The sequence below is a fragment of the Artemia sp. Qi Xiang Cuo genome, chromosome 10 (assembly GCF_049724085.1).
Source record: "Artemia sp. Qi Xiang Cuo chromosome 10, ASM4972408v1, whole genome shotgun sequence".
NCBI classification, from domain to species: domain Eukaryota; kingdom Metazoa; phylum Arthropoda; class Branchiopoda; order Anostraca; family Artemiidae; genus Artemia; species Artemia sp. Qi Xiang Cuo.
Window position 1 is genome coordinate 50,405,801 of NC_142803.1, and position 21,966 is coordinate 50,427,766.

At 36.4% G+C, this 21,966-nt stretch overlaps 2 protein-coding genes across 2 annotated transcripts in view; one reads left to right on the plus strand and one right to left on the minus strand.

The window, feature by feature from the left end:
• Positions 1-21,966, minus strand: part of Prosalpha4 (proteasome alpha4 subunit) — a 40,064-nt gene that overhangs the window by 7,243 nt on the left and 10,855 nt on the right. Inside the window, exons 2-3 of the mRNA XM_089095492.1 lie at positions 18,493-18,619; positions 2,260-2,373 (exon numbers count right to left, since the gene is read on the minus strand). Of these exons, the coding sequence (XP_088951618.1) occupies positions 2,260-2,373; positions 18,493-18,619 (241 nt within the window). The remainder of the gene's footprint in view (positions 1-2,259; positions 2,374-18,492; positions 18,620-21,966) is intronic.
• Positions 1-21,966, plus strand: part of Oseg6 (intraflagellar transport protein Oseg6) — a 51,938-nt gene that overhangs the window by 7,067 nt on the left and 22,905 nt on the right. The window lies entirely within an intron of this gene.

Here is a 21,966-nt window from a genome sequence, read left to right on the forward strand (position 1 = left end):
GTTGAACAAAAACTTCTTCTTTTGCCTTGACTTGTCTTTTGTCACTATGAAAGACATCTCGCCGAGCCTTTGTTTCTTTTAATTGTTCAGGTGGTGGGACAAACACTTCTTTTTCTTCCAACAATTTATCCAGTCCATATTTTTGACTTTCAAAGGTATGGTAGGCATTGATGACCTTATCCATGTCAAAATCCAAAACCCAATCATCACCACTATCATTTTCAATTAGTTTGGTTCGTTTTACCTCGGCTTATCTTTCGCCATTATGAAATACATATCACCGAACCTTTGTTTTTTTAACAAAGGTATGGTAGGCACAGATGATCTTATCCATGTTAAATCCCAAACCCAATCATCATTGCCATCATTTTCAATTTTGACACGTTTTAATTATAGCTGTCCAGGTTGATTTTCATTGATTCGCTCACATGTTCAGTTTCGCTTGTTTCCTAGCCGCGTTTGTCTTTGCTCTTCATTTTAATTTTTGACTTACTCACATGCTCAGTGTCGCATGTCTTCTAACCGCCTGTCTGCTCTTCATTTTCATTTTTGACACGTTTTTGGATTTTGATCACTTCAGACAATTTAGCAGTGGTCTTTGCTTTAGCTGTTCGTATTGGTGTTGTCGGAATTGATGGTCCAGGTTGTCAAATTTCACATCTTATCACGTTTGATAGTTCAGGGGTTGGTTCCAAAGAATCATCATTTATAGTAACTGCAATTGCAAATTTTCGTTTTCTGGTCCTTCCAACAGACATTTTATTACATGAATAACTGTTGCAATGGAAACCCAACAATCTTATTTATGCTATGCATGACATCATATAAGAAAATGCTTATATGATACCATATATGATGTCATAAAAAATGCTTTTATGATGTACTTAGCATAGTACATGACATTATTTGCAAAAACCAAAACTAAGAATATTAACGAATTTTCTCAGACTTCCGACCTATCTGGATCGTTGTTTTTTATGCGAGAAGATCCCAAGATACCATCATTGCTATCATTTTCAAACCTGATACGTTTTGATTCTTGCTGTCTAGGTCGATTTTCATCAATTCGCTCACATGTATCGGTGTCGCATGTGTTCGAATCGCGTCTGTCTTTGCTCTTCATTTTCATTTTTGATAAGCCGCCGCGGTTCTTCTAATCACGTGTGTATTTGCTCTTAATTTTTATTTTGACTTGCTCACATTTTCTTCTAACCGTGTGTGTCTTTGCTCTTCATTTTCATTTTTGTTTTGATTACATCAGGCAATTAGGTAATGCGCTTTGCTTTAGCTGTCCATATTGGTGTTGTTGCAATTGATGGTCCAGGTTGTTGACTTTCACATCTTATTACTTTTGATAGTTCAGATATTGGCTCCAAAGAATCATCATTCATAGTAACTGCAACTGCAAATTTTCGTTTTTTGGGCCTTCCAACACACATTATATTATATAAATAACTGTTGCGTTAGAAACTCAACAATCTTATTTATGCTATGCATAACGTCACATAAGAAAATGCTAACTGTTGCGTTGGAAACTCAACAATCTTATTTATGCTATGCATAAAATCATATAAGAAAATGCTTATATGATGCCATAAGAAATGATTATAGGATGTACTAACATAGAACATGACATCATTTGCAAAATCAAAATTAAGGCTCTTAACGAATTTTCTCAGACTTCTGACCTATCAAGATCGCTTTTTTATGCGAGAATATCCCAAGATATCAATTTTTCCAAAAAAATATGGAGCCGTTTTCGAGAACATACATACATATATACACATAAACACAATTATTGCTCGCCTATAAAGATAGTATATGGGTCATAACATGTTAAAAGATTATAAACAAGTAAAAACAATTTTTTTTTAGTATTTTGTCAACAATCTTATCATTTTTTGCTATGCTTTGGTTTAAATTTGACTGTGAAATGCAAATTCTGCAAAATCTGCAATTGTGATAGTCATTTTCTAGAAATAAATCACGCTTCATTTCATTTGGGCCACATTTACATGCCCTTGATTATTTTACCCTCCTGAAGAATGGTCCCGGATGATTTCACAAGAACTAAACAAAGTGTGCAGCAGAGTCTCAGCCTAGAGGCAATATCTTAACTAACCAGCCCTGATAAGAAAAACTTTTTTTTACCACATTTGCCCATGGAACTATAATCATATCTATTATTTAAACAAAAACTATCGCCACTTAACACTATTAAATTTGTTAGTTATACATGAAAATACAGAATAAACTAACTTGCAATATATCTTGTTATATATTCTAAGGTAACAGGATCTTCTACCGTCAATCGATGACTTTGACATTCAAGACGTGCCCGATTTATAAGAATACGAGCATCAGCTGTGAGACCTGTGAAAAAAGCAACAGTAACAGAAACAGAAAAAAAACAACAGTAACATTCATATAAAATATTCTTGAAAGCCAAGACACAGCCAAAAGAAAATATTAATAATACTAACAAATAGTCTACTAAACTCAATTTTATGTTTATTATTGCTTTTCACTCATTTTTACTAATTCCATTTCAAATAGAAAGCACCATAATAGTTTTTGTTTCAAATAGATATAATCTGTATTAAAAAGCAACAAGTGAGTGCTATTTGCTAATAAGAAACAAAACGATGGTACAATCTCATTACATGGGCCTCTCGGCTTAATCACTATACATTGGCAATGATAAAATCCGTTTTGTGACGTCTTAACTGTTGTAGAGCAGGCAATGAAAGCAAGGTTTTCATTGCATATACGATATTAAGCTGTGCTTTTTTGGATTTTAGGGGGGAGGGGGAAGGTACCTAGGTTAGGTTAGGTTACGTATTTAATATACGCAATGCTTTATCCCCCCCTAATGTGCAAATATATAGCCCAATTTTGCTTCTTAACTATTATATATTCATCCTATTTTATTTTATTTCATTAGCATTAACCAAACTTGACTTTTTAGAAAGGCCCATATAACGGGATTGTACCAGAACGATTTAGTTGGATATAGAGGCGTACACGCATCTTTATATTAGATCGATGTTCAGAGGGAAGCTTAGAACATATTTGGATGGAGAAAGAGCTTGCTTAGCTGTACTGGCCTCTGGCGGGTTTGTGCTGCAGTAAGTTTTTAGTGGTAGTAACTGTATATAATTTTTTTTGTTCTTACAAAGTCACTGCTCCCCAATTTCCTACTCTTTACGCTGAAGTTTCAACAAGTCATGTTAATTAATCACCATCATCATGAACTAGAAGTTCTATTTATTGTGAAAAGTAAGGATCTAGCCACTTCATATACATAATAAATTTTGCTCATTTTCACGTTTTAACACTCCACTATACTCTTATTTCAAAAAAAAAAAAATATATATTTATTGTATCTTTTAGAGAAAAAATATTTGCGATTATAGCCATTTAAAGAAAAAGGAAAGAAAACCAAAAGAAAGAAGATCGGATTTGTGCACCTGCTTTGGCAGCCAGGAAATTCTCTCGCTGCTTAGATTTCTTTTTTTTTCTAGACTAAAACAGCTTCCAGCAATTTATTTAGTGATAAATCTTATATATTTTTATAATAGAGTTCGTTCCAGAACTTGATTCATATTCATGATAATTAATTACTTGTTATTATTTTCGTTGTCTCAAATAAAGGCCAGGGGCGAAGCTAGGGTTTTAAGTTTGGCAGGAGGACACAAAAAATGTACCGACAAAATCGTCCAGTGTGCCGACAAGTGAGGACACATTAAGCTAAATTAAGACGCCAAAAACGTGAAATGTTCCAGGGTGTCGGCGAAGCGTGTCAACACCTTGGAGCTTTGGGAGGCCCCTTCCCCTTAGCTGCGCCCCTGATAAAGGATATATACAAAATCATAAGCAATTTGTGCTACTATTAATGCAGAAAAGGCTCCATTGTAGCCTTTTTTGTTTATTGTACGCTTTTTCGGGGGGTTAAAGTTGCAGTAATGCAACTTTTTGGTAAAAAATAATAACAAATAACTAATGACCATTAATATGTTTTCTTTATTCACAAGTACGCAGTGCCAGGTATATATATATATATATATATATATATATATATATATATATATATATATATATATATATATATATATATATATATATATATATATATATATATATATATATATATATATATATATATATATATATATATATATATATATATATATATATATATATATATATATATATATATATATATATATATGTGTGTGTGTGTCTTGAAAATTATTAAAATTATAATACCCTATAATACAACTATAAACATGCATGAATACAACAACAGCAAAAAAGGTAAAATAAATCGTGATACATTTTAAACTCAAAATAAATGAATTTACCAAAAGGGAACTTCATTTTGAAGAATTTCATTTTCAAAGAGAAGAAAAACCCTCCCTTTCCAGATCTTATCATATGGCAGATTCAGACTGTTTTGTCGTTTTTTCCTTTCAGACAGGGATCCAAATTTAGTACTTACGTATTAACGCCACTGCAGCAGAAGTTGCAATAACATGCCTGTGCAAACAAATAGCAAAAAGGTCACCAAACAAACAGAATTTAAATAGAAGGATTCCTGCATGCTAAAGTTAATCATAAATATAGGTTTATTGATACAGGAATTCATACCCAAAAATTGAAAAAATTTGAAGCAATTCAAAATGGAGAACCAGAGACATAGAGAGACAGCAAGAACCGAACTTTCGAATGAAAGTTATGTTTGGCTAGCCGATACTTACCTCATATGAAGAAGAAGGATTTATTGAAAAAAAAACATATCAACAAAAAATTATTGCTGCCTCCCCTAAAAAGCAAAGCTTGTCCGTGGGGGAGGTAGAGAAAAACTAAATCCTTAAAACAAAGAACAATTGGCCACCGACACCACTAATACCATCACACTAAACAATAAATACAAAATAATATCATATATTATACATCCTCTGGGAACATCATATCAACAAAACCCCCACAATAAATAAATCAATTAATCAGTCAAAACTCAATTTCAGCAAAAAGCAGTTCCTTAATGATTTTTCTAAAAATATTGGGGTCACCAATAGTCTTAATATCACTATTCAAACTATTCCATTTCCGCGTACCTCTATAAAGAACAGAAAAACATGAAAGGGAAGATATACCTTTAGGTACACAAAAGTTCACGCTACCCCTTGTATCATGAGAATGAACAGTAGATTTAATGGACAATAAATCACTAAAACAACAAGGTTGAACATCCTGCTGGAGTCCAAAAATAAACAACAATACATACAATTCATAAAGGCCTGCAGCCGTCAAAATTTTTAACATTGGGTAAATTTCTCAAACAGACATACGTGGAGATATACTGGCTAAAATTCTTACTGCATGATTTTGTAGAACTCTTATTGGTTTTAGGGTAGAAGAAAAAGTAGAGAGCCAAATACTTGAACAATAAAGTATATACGGGTGTATTAAAGGAAAATAAAGATGGCGAAGGACAGACTTGGGAAAACAATGTTGGAGTTTCTTCATTATACCGAGATTTCTTGCCAGAATTTTGCTAGTTAAAGTAACATGTTCCTTAAAAGATAGAGTTTCATCTATTACAATCCCAAGGTTTTAAAAGACGCAGTACGTTTTATAACGCCATTGGGCAAATCTAATTCCTTGATCCATGGGTAAAAGTTTGATGATCGCGAGAAAATAATAAAGTTAGACTTGGCCATGTTAATCTTTAATTTATTTACCCTCAGCTATGCTATAATTCTATTAACTGATTCTTTCATCGAAATCTGTAGCAGCTCTGCTGTCTTAGCTGTGTTAATGGTTGTTGTGTCATCAGCAAAAAAAGAAACTGTTTCATTAGTCGGGTTTACCGTCAGTTCATTTATTCTATATCAAAAATTATTCAGACAATTTGGGAAATCATTAATAAATATCAATAATAATATAGGGTAGAGAACTGATCCTTGCGGAATACTTATTTAAATACGCTTTTTTTTCGGAAGAAGAATCATTTAGTTGGACATACTGATACCGATTACTTAAAAAACTTCTTAGAAAATTTAATTATTTACCCCTCAAACCATACACCTCACGCTTCTTAAGAAGAAGTTTATGATCCACAGTGTCGAAAGCTTTCATCAGATCTAAAAATACAGCACCTATTTTGAAACCTTTATCTAATACATCATTAATAATAGTTGTCAAATAAATCATCGCCTGTTCCGTTGTCTTTTTTCTACGGAACCCAAATTGTGTCTCTACCAGTAACTTATGATCCTCCAAAAAACTCATCATTCTAATACTAAAACACTACTCTAAAACACGGGAAATAATGGGTAAAAGAGATATCGGTCTATAGTTTCCTGGGTCATTTTGAATACCACCCTTTTGAATTGGGGTTATACGGGCAACTTTAAAACAGTCTGGGAATTTTCCTTGACGAAAACACTCATTAATTAACCCACATAAAACTTCAGCTATAACAGGAAAAATACATTTAAGTGTTTTTAGAGCAATATGATCGCTACCAGATGAATTACTACGCAATCCATAAATAATTTTTTTAATTTCATCAACTGTTAGAAGTCTAAGGTGAAGAGACACATCAATGGGGTCCCTCAGTAAGAACTCGAACGTTGAATCACCACTATCAGGTACAACTGACATAGCTAAATTCAGACCAATATTCGAAAAATAACTCTGAAATTCATTGCATATGTAATTTTCAGAATTCAAAGTCTTTCCCATTACACTTACTAATTCATCAGGTACACTGTTTATTTTTAATCCAATCACTTCTTTTATTAGTCCCCAGGTTTTCTTAGGGTATCCTTCGACCTTCTTAAACTTCTTCTCAAAATATTTGTTTTTTTCATTTCTTAAAATTGTATTCAACCTATTTCGATAAATTTTATATAATTGCTTATTTTCTTGTGTCTGGTTAATTATTTGAGCTCTAAACAATTTATATCTTACATTTATTTGCTTCAAAATCACAGGACTAATCCAAGGTTTTTTACTTGAGTGCTTTCTATTAAACGGTTTCAATATGACTAATTGACTTATCAAACTCTGCAACTTTTCATAAAATTAAACAAACATCGAATTTGTGCCCTAATATTTAATTTGAGTATTGTGACAATCCACCGGGTATTTATAATTTTTAAACTTGACACTTCTGCTACTCTCATCACTGGAATTGTTGATGTTTTGCCTTCCACCACCTTTGTGACAGCTTTATGGCAAGCTGAAACTTCAAATTGGTCAGATGAAACGTTGAGAAGACTCAAGCAGCCATTAAAAATGATGTAATCCAGAAGCTTGGCTGATGGTCCTGTAATTCTTGTAGGGATATTTATACAAGGATGAAACCCATTAAACTTCTATTAATAAATTCAGTGCTAGAAGATGACTGATCTATAAGGTCAATATTAAAATCCCCCATAATAAAACATGGCATAGAGTTTAAAGTGGCGAAAAAAATCATTATCTACTAAACATATATCTAGACCTAGATAAATACAAAAAAAAAAATAACAAAATATATTCCGGCAAAGCGGACATACAATTTAAAAAAGCACATTATTGAAGCTTCATGGCACAAAGCAAAACCATTCAAAAAGACATCAGCCCACTACCACCCACTCAAAATAATTTCACATTAACAAACATTTTAAATTATTTACTCAAAAATAAAAAATTATCATTAACCCAAACATGTTGGTACATCTATTAAACAAAGCTTCTCCGATTTTGCAATACAAAGACCGGGTTAAGAAGACACAACTCCTTACAAAAAACAAACGTTTTCACAGCGACACATTTCTTCTCAAATGGCTAAATCAGATCAATTTCTATTCTGCGCTAAATCCATTATCCGTCCTTAACCCTCTGTGAATGAGGAGGAGGGAGGGACTCTATGTACCAACTCATGAGGTTAATATCGGCTAGCCAAACGGAACTTTAATTCGAAAGTTCAGTTTTGGCGTCGCCATTACCTCATACGTTGGTACATCTATTAACAAAAGCTTAGATTCCAACCGATTTGGTGGTGGGTTCATAAATCAACTAATATAAAAAATTAGCTTCAAACTCAAATATTCAAATGTATAAACTATAAAACTGTCTGAACCGCAACGAAATATAGATCATCGGTTCTATCTTCTATTCCATAAATGTATTATTGTCTGGGAGTAGACTCCGAAGACCAGTCAGCAGCGCTCATTATATTAGCAAGTGGTACTGATTTTGATAGCGCCCATGACACCGCCATGAATCTTGTGTCGTGTGCTTTCCCTTTTCTACACTCTTCTTTTGCTGCCTCATATGCCATAGCTAAGGCCTGCTTTATCCAAGAAGAAATGGTTCCAGCTGCCACCTCTCGTGGTGCTGTTTAAGAAAAAGGAATGAAGAACCTTTTTCTCCTTTTTCTGACCACTACGTTAGCCGTTCGCTGTGCGTAGGTTGATAGTATTCTCACTGGACACAAAGCTGGATCTACATCTAGCGCGGGAAGAAGGATAGGAGAAGGTATCTCATGAGGCTTCACGGTTTTGGGTTTAAACGAAGGGAGAAACCTGAAAGTTACTAAATTATCCGAAAATTGTGCAGTACTGAAGGACAAGGCATGAATTTCACTCCTTTGACGACCAGATGCGATGGCGGTAATGAATACCGTCTTAAGAGTAAGATCTTTCATATCCATATTCCACAAGTCAAGAAATCGTGAAGTTCTAAAATACCTTAGAAAAAGGCCAAGATCCCAGGGAGAAATATCATGGTGTGTCCGCGGTGACTCGTGCCAAAATTCTGTATCATTTTCGTCAAACAAGTATCTTTGCTGATATCTGTTCCTGTAGCTAGAGCTAGCGCTCCGCATATTGCTGCTTTATAACCTTCTATCGTTGATGGTGCGAGGTTTCGACCAGTCTTTAGATATATCATGAATTCTGTAACTGTCTGAGTTCTGGTTTCGAGAGGATTTATCTTCCTTTCACTACATCAACCCACGAACACTTGCCATTTTCCATTGTACAATTCAATGGTAGATCGTCGCTGGGGCCGGGCAATTGCACGGGCTGATTCCTTAGAAAAATCTCTCTTTTCGAGTCCACGCTCGATATCTTCCAGCGGTGTAAATTTAGATTCCTTAGTGCTGGGTGGCGAAGTCAACCCTGCTGGAGGAGATCTGACTGATCTCCGAGGGGTATAGATAAGTCTGCTAGCAGGTTGAGAAGATTCGTGTACCAAGCTTTTCGAGCCCATCGCGGAGCACTTAGCGTTATTTGGCAGTTCACAGACTTTCGAACCTTCTCCAGAACCTTTGAGATCAGGGCAAATGAAGGGAAGGCATAGCTCTGTTTGGTCGACCAATCGTGGACAAGGGCATCTGTGCCGATCGCAAGAGAACCTGGAACTGGTGAGAAATATACGTCGATCTTCCGGTTCAATCGAGTCGCGAATGGATCGACATCTGGCAATCCGTACTCTTTTGACAGGGCTCTGAAGACACTCTCGTTGAGACTCCATTCCGTGGGCAGACCTTTTCCTTCTCGTGACAGTGTGTCGGCTACTAGATTGAGTGACCCGGTGATGTGTCATGCCCTCAAGTGAACGTTCAGGGCCATCGTCTCGAAGAGCTTTATGGATTCCTCCTCTAGGGAGAACGAACAGGTTCCGCCCTGTTTGTTTATGTAATTGACTACAGTCGAGTTGTCCGTCGCTACCATGACTACCTCGGTACTTAGCTCCTCCGCAAAGGCTTTGATTGTGTTGGCTACGGCTCTCATCTCGAGGCAATTTATATGAAGAGATTTCTCTTCTGGACACTAAGTCCGTGAAGTGTCTTGATGTGGGTCCTCTAGATTGCCACCCCACCCGTAGGTTGAGCTGTCGGTGAATATTGTTTTGGAAACAATAGGGGGCTTGAGAGGAAGGCCTTCACTCAGCCAATCTTTGTTCAGCCACGCTGAAAATGCCTCTTTCATCTCTGTCGTAATTAGGATGTTTAAATCTATGTTGTTCCAAGACCTGTCCCACAATCTGAGCACTAGTAACTGACATTTCCTGAGATGTAGTCTGTTGAAAGGAATTGCTCTTGAGCCCGCATTGATGAGTCCAATCAGCTTCATCAGTTGCCTTATTGAGGTAAGCGATTTTTCCAGAGCTGCCTTGATTGCATGTATCAAGTTCTGAAACTTTTCCGGGGTTAGGTACACCCTCTTTACCTTCAGGTCTATCAGAAACCCGAGAAATATGATCCGTCGCACAGGTTGCAATCCTGATTTCTTGCTCAGCATGAACCCAAGTCTGTGCAGGAGAATCATCCTGGTCCTTACATTGCTCTGTACTACCGAATTTCGGCAGTCGTGCAGAAGCCAGTCGTCCGTGTAAGGATGCAGTTGGATGGCTTGAAGGTGGCAATAGCTCACGATGACACCAATCACGCGGCAAAAACGGTTGAACTTGATTCTAGCCTAAAGGGGAGCACTATGAACTGATAGATTTGGTTTCTGAAGGTAAGCCTTAAATATTTCCTCTTGTGAATGCCGATATGCCAGTAGGCGTCTTTCAAATCTATTGATGCTGCCCAATTTGATTCCTTTATCGCAGTTAGTATTGTGGCCTGATTATCCATTTTGAAAGTTGTCACGTCCAACAATTTGTTTAGGCAAGATAAGTCTATTACTGGGTACCAAACCTTGTTTCCCTTTTTCGGAATCTGAAAAATCCGACTGCAAAATCCTGGAGACGACTGAGTTTGACTTCCTCTATTACGCCTTTCTCGAGAAATACACCAATCTCTAATTCCAAACTTAGCAACTATTTGCATGACATATTTCAGTCATTGATCGAGTTGCTTCCTAGAGTAGGGTATTTTTTGAAGTCCAGACGGTAGCCCTCTTTGATGACGTTCAGAACGAACTTGTCGTCTCTACAGTTCTCTTCCAGTTCTCTACAAAGTGATACAAACGATTTCCTACGAGAAGAGGATCTTCAGTTGGCGCCAGGATCAAGTCATTGAGTATTTGACTGTTTTCTTTCTCCCGTTTTTGGGGCTGAAGTGAAGGCCATCCTATACCCCTTTGCAGCAATGGAAGCAAATGCTGCCCAACAATACCAAATAAAGCCTGTAATGAAACCAACCAAAACCCCCAAGTCAAACGCCCCCAATGCATCAAGCATCCCGTATAAAACACCATCTTCTAACCCCCCTGGCTCAAATCCCTATCAGAAGAAATCCAAGCCAACTAGTCTCCTTTTCTAGTGATATGAGGTCCGCCTGGCCCTCTCTCCCACGAAAAAACATACCAGACCAACTAATAGGACATAGACCCATCGCCAACAAACAGGATGCAAAACCAAAAATGCAATCCACAAATATATGCTTATTCATTCTAAACTGTAATGCAATTCCGGCCATGTACATACATCAACTACAGAACACAAAAATCAATGCAGAATTGGCAAAAATCTACATCCCTGATGATATGCTCATTCAAGCAAAAAAAGATCTTGCTTTACTTTTAACAAAGCTGAACATTGATACACAGTCATATGAGAATAAATCAACAACACAACATATATCAATACTCCAATGGAATGTAAGATCAATCACAGAAAACAAGCTAAATGAACTAATATCTTTTATGAATAATAATTCCATTAACATTGCTTGCCTCCAGGAAACTCATTTAACCCAAAATCAACAAATTAAGTCTCTGGGATATACTATCCTCAGAAAGGATAGATCTTCAGAGAGAAAAGGAGGTGGGGTAGCTTTATTAGTTAAAAATAATATAAAATTTTGTGGCATCAATTTTCCAGATATTGCAAATGATGTTGATGCAATTGGTATCAGTGTTTGGCTGAATAATTTAAAAACCTACATAAAAAGGTTTTATAACCCTAATGGCCAAACTACAGATGCCATGGATTTCTTTAATTTTATAAATAATTCGAATATTTTCAAAAATATCATTATTTGTGGAGATTTCAATGCCCACAGCCTTTTGTGGGGGAATAAACCAGCAAATAAAGCTGGTAAATTCATTGAGCATATGACTTCTAATAATAATGAATTAGCTGTTGCTACCCCTCCAAACCTGAATACATATTTCAACCCCAAAAGTGGCAGATTCTCCACAATTGACCTACTAATTGTGTCATTAAATTTTTTGAACAAAATTTACATAAATAAAATAGATAGTCTATCCAATGACCACTTCGCTATAGTTTGCTCCCTAAATGAACCTGCTGAAACTCTATCTCATACCTCCAAATATATCAACACTAAAGCAACTTCGTCTATGTTCCAAAATAAGCTAAATGATGAAATTACAAGTTTCACCCAAATTTCATGCATTTCAAACACAACAGTTGACACACATGCTGAAACCTTGACATCTTTACTAATAAATACAGCTAATTATGCTATCCCCAGGACAACACCTAAGAAAACATTCCCTAAACAAATTCCTAAGACATGGTGGACAAATGAGTGCCTAAATAGATAGAGAATAAAAAAGGCAGCTAGGGCAGAATTCATAAAAAAACATCACCAACTACATATCTAAAAAAATTACAAACAGAATCTAATCCAAAAAGGACTATAATAGATGCTAAATATAACTACTGGAATAATTTTGCAAATAATCTCTCCAGAGAAACACACGAGCCAATTATAAATAAAGTCATAAGCTACATTTGTGGGAAAAAGGCTTCCCCCAACCCACTCCTGTATGAGCTTATACATAATAATACCCATTATGACAATGATAATGAAAAAGCTAAGCTTTTTGTAACTCTTTTTGTGAATAAGCTAACATCAAATAATCAAAGCAAACTGTCCCCAATTCCTATGAACCCAAGTTACTAACCACGCCAAGGATCCGAGTACATAACTAATCCATTTCCAATCCAGGAATTGAATAAGGCAATATATCATATTAGGACCAAAACTAGCGGCATCCATTACAATATACACCCTACATGGATAAAGAATCTCACACCTTCATACAAACAAGAACTGCTAAATTGTTATAATCACGCTTGGGCATCTTCTATGTTCCCCAATATATAGAAATGTTCGTCCCTCCTACCAATTATAAAGAAAAATAAACCCAAAGATAACTCTGAATCTTATAGGCCCATAATGATTACTCCTGTGATGGGGAAAATAATGGAGAAAATGATCTATCACAGACTCCTCTGGTTTGTTGAAAAAAATAATATGATCCCTCACACTCAAACTGGATTCAAGAAACACCACTCCTCAACAGATGCTTTCATTTTGCTAACAAATGCAATAAAGAATCTTTCTAAAAAATAATGTCCTAGTTGCAGCTTTCCTAGATTTTGAAGGGGCATATGACAATGTGAACCAGCAAATCCTTTTAAACAAACTTGCAAACCTTGGAGTACCCCTAAGCTAGTATCCTTTATTAATCCCTTCATAGAAGTGCGAAGTTTCATCGTTTGTGTTGGTTCAGCCTCTTCATACCAACATTAGAGAACCAAAGGCCGACCTCAAGGAGCTGTCCTCAGTTCCTTCCCATTTGTTCTATATCTGTGGGACATGAGCCTAACCCACACGAATCTACAATATTCTGATGATCTGGTGCTATGGTCATCTGGCAACACCTTCCAGATAGCACAGTCAAATCTGCAAAAGTCACTTTTCCAGTTTGAAAAATTCGCTCAACATTCAGATTTACCCATTGCACCCACCAAGTCCAAAATAATTCAATTTCATCGAAAGCGAAACCATGTTAATGCAAAACTAACCCTAAATAAAACAACTATTCCAGAAGATTATCATATTAATTACCTAGGTCTCATGCTCGACCAAAAACTGAATTTTCACCTCCATATTTCAGACACAATAAAAAAATGCTATAGAAAAGCAAATATACTAAAAAGACTTCTTTCCACACCCTGGGGCTGTAAGGAGAAAACCTTACTCCAGTTTTATAAATCACATATAAGACCCCATATTGACTATGGGCTCATCGTCTATGGTTCATGTGCAAAGACCCTGATGCAAAAAATTGAAACAACACAAAATGATATAATACGTCTCATATCTGGTCTTAGGAAACCCACAAGCACCAAGTTTCTGCTTATGGAGTGGATTAACAACAATAAGGGAGAGACGTAGCTTTCTCTTGACAAAATATCATACAAAAATTGAATCAAATAGCTCACACACACTACATAATTGGTTAAGAAATCCAGCCATGTATAGAGGCATTGCAGATGAGTATGCCAATATTCAGAAGAAGTTCCCCATACCAGCAAAGTCTATTGCACCCACTTTCCCCGATCCCCCCATGGAATTGGCCAAGTCCCATAATAAATAAGGAGTTCTTAAAGTGGAATAAAGATTTAACCCCCATTGCTTTTGTCCAGAAAAAATTTGCAGAACTTAATACAATTACCTATAAAAATCACTTCCAAAGTATTTGTTGATGGGTCAAAAATGAATGAGAAGGTTGCAAGTGGTGTTTTCCTTCCTCACCTGAAAATTGCAATGGGCGAGAGATTATATAACAATTTATCTATAATGTCTGCTGAGTTAAATGCCATAATCATGGCATTAGAACACATTAAGGAAAACCAACCTTTGATTGCAGATTCAAATAAAAATATCATATATTCCAACTCTCTATCAAGCTTTGAGTTGCTAGTCTCAGCTCCTCAGTATAAGTTGGAAATCGACACTTATCGTTGTCTTAGTACAATAGATAATATTGCTTCAAGTGGCATAAGAACATATTTTCAGTATATTCCAAGCCACTCTGGTATAAGTGGTAATCATCAGGTTGATGAAATAGAAAAAAATGCTATAAATATTGACCAGCCAAGTGGGAGACCAATCCCAATTAGAGATATTTACCAATGGAGGCTATCAGATATTAATTTTAATAAGATTAATCCTATCCTTTCCACCTTCCCCAATAAGTTTCTTTCTAAAATTTATCATAGAATTCGTTCTGGAACAAAAGGACTAAATTTCCTTGCATTCTCATATAAGTTTTCTAATTCAAGTGGTTCAATTCCCCTGTCTCCTCTTTGCAGGCATTGTAATATGAATAATGAAACAATTGACCATTGCCTATTTGAATGTAATATGCTGACGTCTGCACAACATACCTTGCTTTATAAACTGTTAAAATGCTTCAAACACCACTAAATCGCATTCTCAGCCAAGAGTCTAGCCAATTATACCTGCACACAGAGCACAGAAATCGATATCTATCATCTTATATTTGAACTCCTTGAGTCAAAAGATCTACTGAAAGATATCTGAGAATATCTAATAAATATGAGACAACCAAGACAGTAGCTCTGTAGCCCACAGAGTGAAGCAAAAAGAAAAGGGCTAAATAGTATCAACTGAATAGCCCGCCTGCAGCGAATTAGAAGAAGAAGAAGAAGGTACGACCTTTTTTGTTGGTAAAGCTTTCTAATTCAAGTGGCCATTGACCATTGAAACCATAGACCATTGGCCATTGAAACAATTGACCATTGCATATTTGAATGTAATATGCTGACGTCTGCACAACATACCTTGCTTTGTAAACTGTTAAAATACTTCAAACACCACAAAATCCCACTATCAGCCAAGAGCCTAGCCAACTGTACCTGCACACAGAGCATAGAAATTGACATCTATCATCTTATATTTGAACTCCTAGAGTCGAAAGATCTGCTGAAAGATATCTGAATATATCTAATAAATATGAGGCAATCAAGCCAGTAGCTCTGTAGCCCACAGAGTGAAGCAAAAGGAAAAGGGCTAAATAGTTATACTGAAAAGCCCGCCTGCTGTTAAATAGAAGAAGAAGGTAAAGCCTTCCCTTCCTTGCTGGAAACGAAATGGCTGTTTTTCTTCATATCTTGGCTTCTTTTGGATTGGGCCACGAAAGTCTCGTCGGTCCCGTTGCAGTTCATACTCTCTCTTTACTGGCCACTTAGACTGAGCTGTTGAACGAGGGTTGGAAAACTGCCTACTTTCAACCCTGTATGGCCTCATTCTTTGAGCCAGGTCCTTGAAGTCGGCGGAAAATGGGAACTCACTTTCCAGAGATGATAACCTCAATTCATTCCTAATCTCTTGAGCCAAGTTAGGGATTGATTTCAAGACGTTATCCCTTCTCATGAGAATCAAATTTGAGCATATTCTAGAAAGAATATTTGAAAGGTGTTGCTGACATCTATTGATAGATTCCATGAGCTTCATCAGTTTTTGTATAGTGTCAGGAGAGACATTCTCTGCTTTTAACGTTTTTATGACAGTACCTAAAATGAGGTCACTGCATGACATCATGCTCATAGCTGCTCGGGTGGAAGACTCTAAGGCCAAGAATGACTTTCTGTCGACCGATATGAAATTTCTGTCCTCTACTTGTCCAGTTGGTGACAACAACTGAACTCTGGATTGATGCGTGGCGCCTGTGAAGCCAAATATGTGTCGTGACATTTGTAAGCTTTCGCTCGGCCCGGTATGTCAAGAGGATCAAAGAAAGTACCATGTTCTGAGAATGACTTATTCTTTGTTGTTGACTGCAGTTCTTCTGAGCGCTACTTGATGAAGTTTTTCAGCATTGGGGAGAAAGGTAACGTGATAAGCTGTTTTCTCTTGAATGGCTCAATTGCCAAAACCAGCTGTGCCACCGAGCGTGGCTGTTGGACGGTAATGGTAGTCCTGGGGCAAATGGTGTCACCCAGTACTTCGTATACAAGGTCCAGCGACTCTGCCAAGGAGACCTTGCCATCTGTTCCGGGATCGGTGTCTACCATCGACTGCTCGTCATCGAAATGCAAGGAATCATTGTCCTCAGTCTCATAATTGCCATCACCTGTATCTTCTCGGTCTCTCGAGGCCATTGTTGAGGGGCCCTCGCCCATGTTAGTGCTGGAGGTGTAGTCACGCTCGGAAAAGGATCTTCCATTATTTTGTTTAACAAACAATCTGTGACTTCATATTTTTTTTATTTTTTTTAACTTATTTAAACAATTACAATATTATAAACACATAATTTTATCCAACTATAAAATCTTTATAATTAGATGCTGGGACTAATCTGAGCTGCAATCTTCAGACCAACTTATCCCTTGCCAGGAGGACTATACTCGGTAGGCGTTATGACCTTGTGTAATGGTGATCTGTACACCCTAGGCGTTATGACCTTATGGAATGACGGCCTACACACCCTAGGCGTTATGACCTTATGTAATGACGGCCTGTAGGCCTTAGGCGTTATGACCTTATGTAATGACGGCATATACGCCCTAGACGTTATGACCTTATGTAATGACGGCCTATACGCCCTAGGCGTTATGACCTTATGTAATGACGGCCTGTACGCCCTAGGCGTTATGACCTTATGTAATGACGGCCTATACGCCCTAGGCGTTATGACCTTATGTAATAATGGTCTATACGGCCCAGCTGTTATGACCTTATGTAATTTGTAAATATAAACTTATGAAAGGTATTATCCATACCAAAATACTGGATTTACCACAGCTAAACCATTAAAATACAAATAATTATCTGGCCTACTAAACACCAGGCTCATACATAAACAAAACTATAAACTCATTTTTTTCTTTACTAAATAAAAAATGTTTTATATGTTGAATTAAAACCTAAGAAACTACCTTGGATAGTGTCTATGCGTTTAACCCCGTGCACCACGAAACAGAAACTGATTTGATTCGGCCATGTGAGAAGACTTGGATGGTTTTGAAAACGTTTGTTTTTCGTGAAGATTCGCGGTGTCTTAACCCCGTCTTTGTATTGCGAAACCGGAGAAGCTTTCGTTAATAGATGCGCCAAACACCATTAGCAATCTCATTTATCAGAGTTCATATGACAACAGGATCAGGTGAAAGAAAATACAAAACTGTTTTGAAACTATGTTACACTCTATATTGGTCTCTTTTACATCAACATCCGATTGACTATTTTGCTTTCAAATACACTGTTTTATTTTAAGATTTGTAGGAAAAATTTTTAGGCATAGATTGACAGCACTTAAAAACCACCAAACCTGTAGCAGCAGTCATGGGAAGACATAAGCAACCCAAATTCTAAACAAAATGAAAGTCTGGAACAAATGAAAGTAAAGCTCAGGCTCAGAAGCTATTCTAACTGCAGTACAAAAATTTAATATCAGGAAATTCCTTGTTCTAATGCCCCAAAGGTGGATTTCTCTTTCCTGAAGCCTTCTTTAAAAAACCCAGACGGAATTTTCTGGTGGTAAAACCAAATAAATTATGGTATTTTGAAACTATTTCAATATAGACATAATAGTTGACAAATTAGCTGTAATAGAAGAGAGAAAAAGACAGCAAAACAAAATACACACACAAAATAAAATGTGGGAAAAGGGAAAGAAAAAAGAAAAGTAGCAACACCATTACAAACTCTTTTAAGAGCCAAGCATTATGTCAACTGGCAACAGAGAATAACCATACCTGCAAAAGCAAGAACTACATGTTCATCAATTAAACACACTTTTCGCATGGTCCTGTCTTCTTGAAGTTTAGCAACTGACTTTTTCTCAACCCCAAGTACCACAACATCTTTGCCTCGGACACCTACCTAAAAAAAAAAAAAAAAAAAATTACATAGCATGCAAGGGTTTTGTTTCCCAAATATAGTAACTCAAGAAAAAACTTTAACAATTGGCTAAGAAGACAGGCTACAGTACTGAAATTTAGTGAAATGCACAAACAATCCAAATTTTAAATTTCTAAAAAATCTTTACCAATGTGTTTTAACATGAAAACCATGCCTAACTTATTCTTGAGTATGAAGTTTGTCAAATTTGACTTCCCAGAATTCATTCTACATTCAAAAGCAATAATGTGTTTTAGACAAACCAACAAGGGTGTTTTCTCACAGTACCATAATCTTTTGGAGATTCTAACAGATCAGACTCCTGCTGGATCTTTCAACAACCATTGTCAGGTGACAAACAACAACATTTTTTTCAAATTCAGCAAATGTTTACCCAAAATCAAGCTCCTATTCAGCACCAAAAGTAAAATATGACCAAAAAACCATATTTTAATTGTAAACATATATTGTATGCACAGATATGTATACATGTGATTTTTACAGATATGTATACATGTAAGTATGTTTACATGTTTTACAGATATGTATGTTTTACATACATATACTTAGGATGTTTTATAAAACGAAAATAAAGCAAGTGCAAAACAATTTGACGCTAGGATTCAACAAGTAAGGGATGCTTATCTGCAGCCCTTTTGTAGTGTCTACTTAAAATGTAAACACCCTTGATGGAAAATGTACATAACAAGTTAGAAGGGTGAAAGCATGGAAAGGAGGATTTGTAATCAAGGACATGCTAAATTCCAATATAAGCGGGAGGAGGGGGTTCATTGACAATTGTGTAAAGCAGTTTTAGGACCAGGCACATATACAGGAATTTCTTTTGTAATGAATGCAACATTACTGGAATAAGAGTACAAAAAAAACAGTAAACAATATAAAAACACAGATAATATCTTACAACCTGGGAAGAGTAAGGTTCAAAGCCCCCGGCCACCCCATTCCCCCACTGTGAGACTTACTCCTCTGCCTCTCCACAAATGAGTTTTGTGCACAGCAAATGAAAAGAACAGATTTTGTATTTATTTTTTGCTCAAGTTTGTTTTTGTTGTTGTTGTCTTTTACTGTCAATGAAAAAACAAAATGTACAATGCATCATGATTGGGGGGAGAAATTCCATCACCTTAAATTCCACTATGGAGGTGTGGAAGAATGGCTCTTTGTGGTATGCTTGCCAGTGATGAATTCAGAGTCCTCAACTTAAGTTGAGGACTCTGGGGCATCCCAGTGTAGACACCACCCCCTCTGCTCCCAGTCCCTGTCCACACCATGCTTGAATGACTCCAGAGTTTGAAATTGGATGGTTTGATTGCTTAAGGAGTTTAAAGTGGGGCAAGTTAAAGTGTTTTCTGGAGTTGATAGTTTGGTGGGTAATTTTCTGAGAGTTTCCCTAGGTTCTTTGGTTAGGGCTGATGGGAAGGAGGCTTGGGGTAGGATTGGCTTCAAAAACATATTTTCTATCTGGAAATGAACTATGCTGAACAACATGGCTATCTCAAAATTTTGATTAGATGTGTTTGAGAAAATGATGGGCGTGGAGGGGGGGGCAAGTTGCCCTCCAATCACTTTCGACTATTCAAAAGGGCACTAGCCCTTTGAATTTCCAATCAAATGAGCCTTTCTTGAAGTTTCAATGATAAAGCGTCCTATAAAAACTTTATATGCCCCCAGGGCATAACTTAAAACCCTTGCCCTGAGGGTTGTGGGGGAGTGTCCTCCTCAAAAACATATTTTCTATCTAGAAATCAACAACGCTGAACAAAATGGCTATCTAAAAATTTTGATTGGATGTGTTTTGGGGAATAATAGGTGTGGGGGGTGGGCTAGTTGCCCTCCAATCCCTTTTGACTATTCAAAAAGGCACTAGCCCTTTGAATTTTCAATCGAATGAGCCTTTTTTGAAGTTTCTATGACAACACATTCTATAAAAAAAACCTTATATTCCCCCAGGACATAACTTAAAACCCTTGCCCTGAGGGTAGTGGGGGAGTGTCCTTCTCAAAAACATATTTTCTATCTGGAAATCAACTATGCTGAACAAAATAGCTATCTCAAAATTTTGACTGGATATGTTTGAGGGGAATAATGGACGTGGGGGGGGCTAGTTGCCCTCCAATCACTTTGGACTATGCAAAAGGGCACTAGCCCTTTGAATTTCCAATTGAATGAGCCTTTCTTTGAAGTTTCTATGATGATGCGTTCTATAAAAACCTTATATGCCCCCAGGGCATAACTTAAAACCCTTGCCCTGAGGGTTGTGGCGGAGTATCCTTCTCAAAAACATAATTTCTATGTGGAAATCAACTATGCTGAATAAAATGGCTATCTCAAAACTTTAATTGGATGTGTTAGGGGGAATGATGGGCATGGGAGGGGGGGGGGCTAGTTGCCCTCCAATCACTTTTGACTATTAAAAAGAGTACTAGCCCTTCGAATTTCCAATCGAATGAGCCTATTTTGAAGTTTCTACGACAACGCCTTCTATAAAAACCTTATATGCCCCCAGTGCATAACTTAAAACCCTTGCCCTGAGAGTTGCGGTGGAGTATCCTCCTCAAAAACACATTTTCTATCTGGAAATCAACTACGTTTAACAAAATAGTTATCTTAAAATTTTGATTGGATATGTTTGGGGGAATAATTGGCATGGGGGGCTAGTTACCCTCCAATCACTTTCGACTATTAAAAAGGGCCTTAGAACTCTCGATTTACAATCGAATGAGCCCCTTTTGAAGTCTCTATGACGAACCCTTCCATATGAAGTGGCCTGCTCTAAAGTAAAAAAAAATAATATATGATACATTGTGCCAATATTGTTCTTATGTTAATTTCTACTCATATTAATTTCTGCTTGTTTTGAGTTTGACATGGTTATTTATTGTAATTTCTGTTCGTTTTCGGTTTCATTTACTTATTGATGCTGATTTGCGGTAGTTTCATGCTTGGTAGATTACTTGATTTTATTTTTGCTCATTTTTGGTTTAATGGAGATCTTTACTTTTCTTTGAAAAACTTATTTTGTGGAAAAAGTTTTTTTAATTTATTTCTGTTCATTTTATATTGACATAGACTTTGTCAGGGAAAAAGAAAATAATAGTTTAAATCTTTTTTTTAAGACTTTATAGTTTCGCCTGCTATTTGTATGCTGGAGAAATTTTTTTTAGCAATTTTTAATAAATACATCCTTTTAAAAATCTGGACACAAATAGTAGTGTTTAATTTAGTTTCATTCCTTCTCTAGTTGACCTGAAATAGTAAACTTGATATCATTTGCAAAAAAATCTGTTTACTTTCTTTGAATAGCTTGC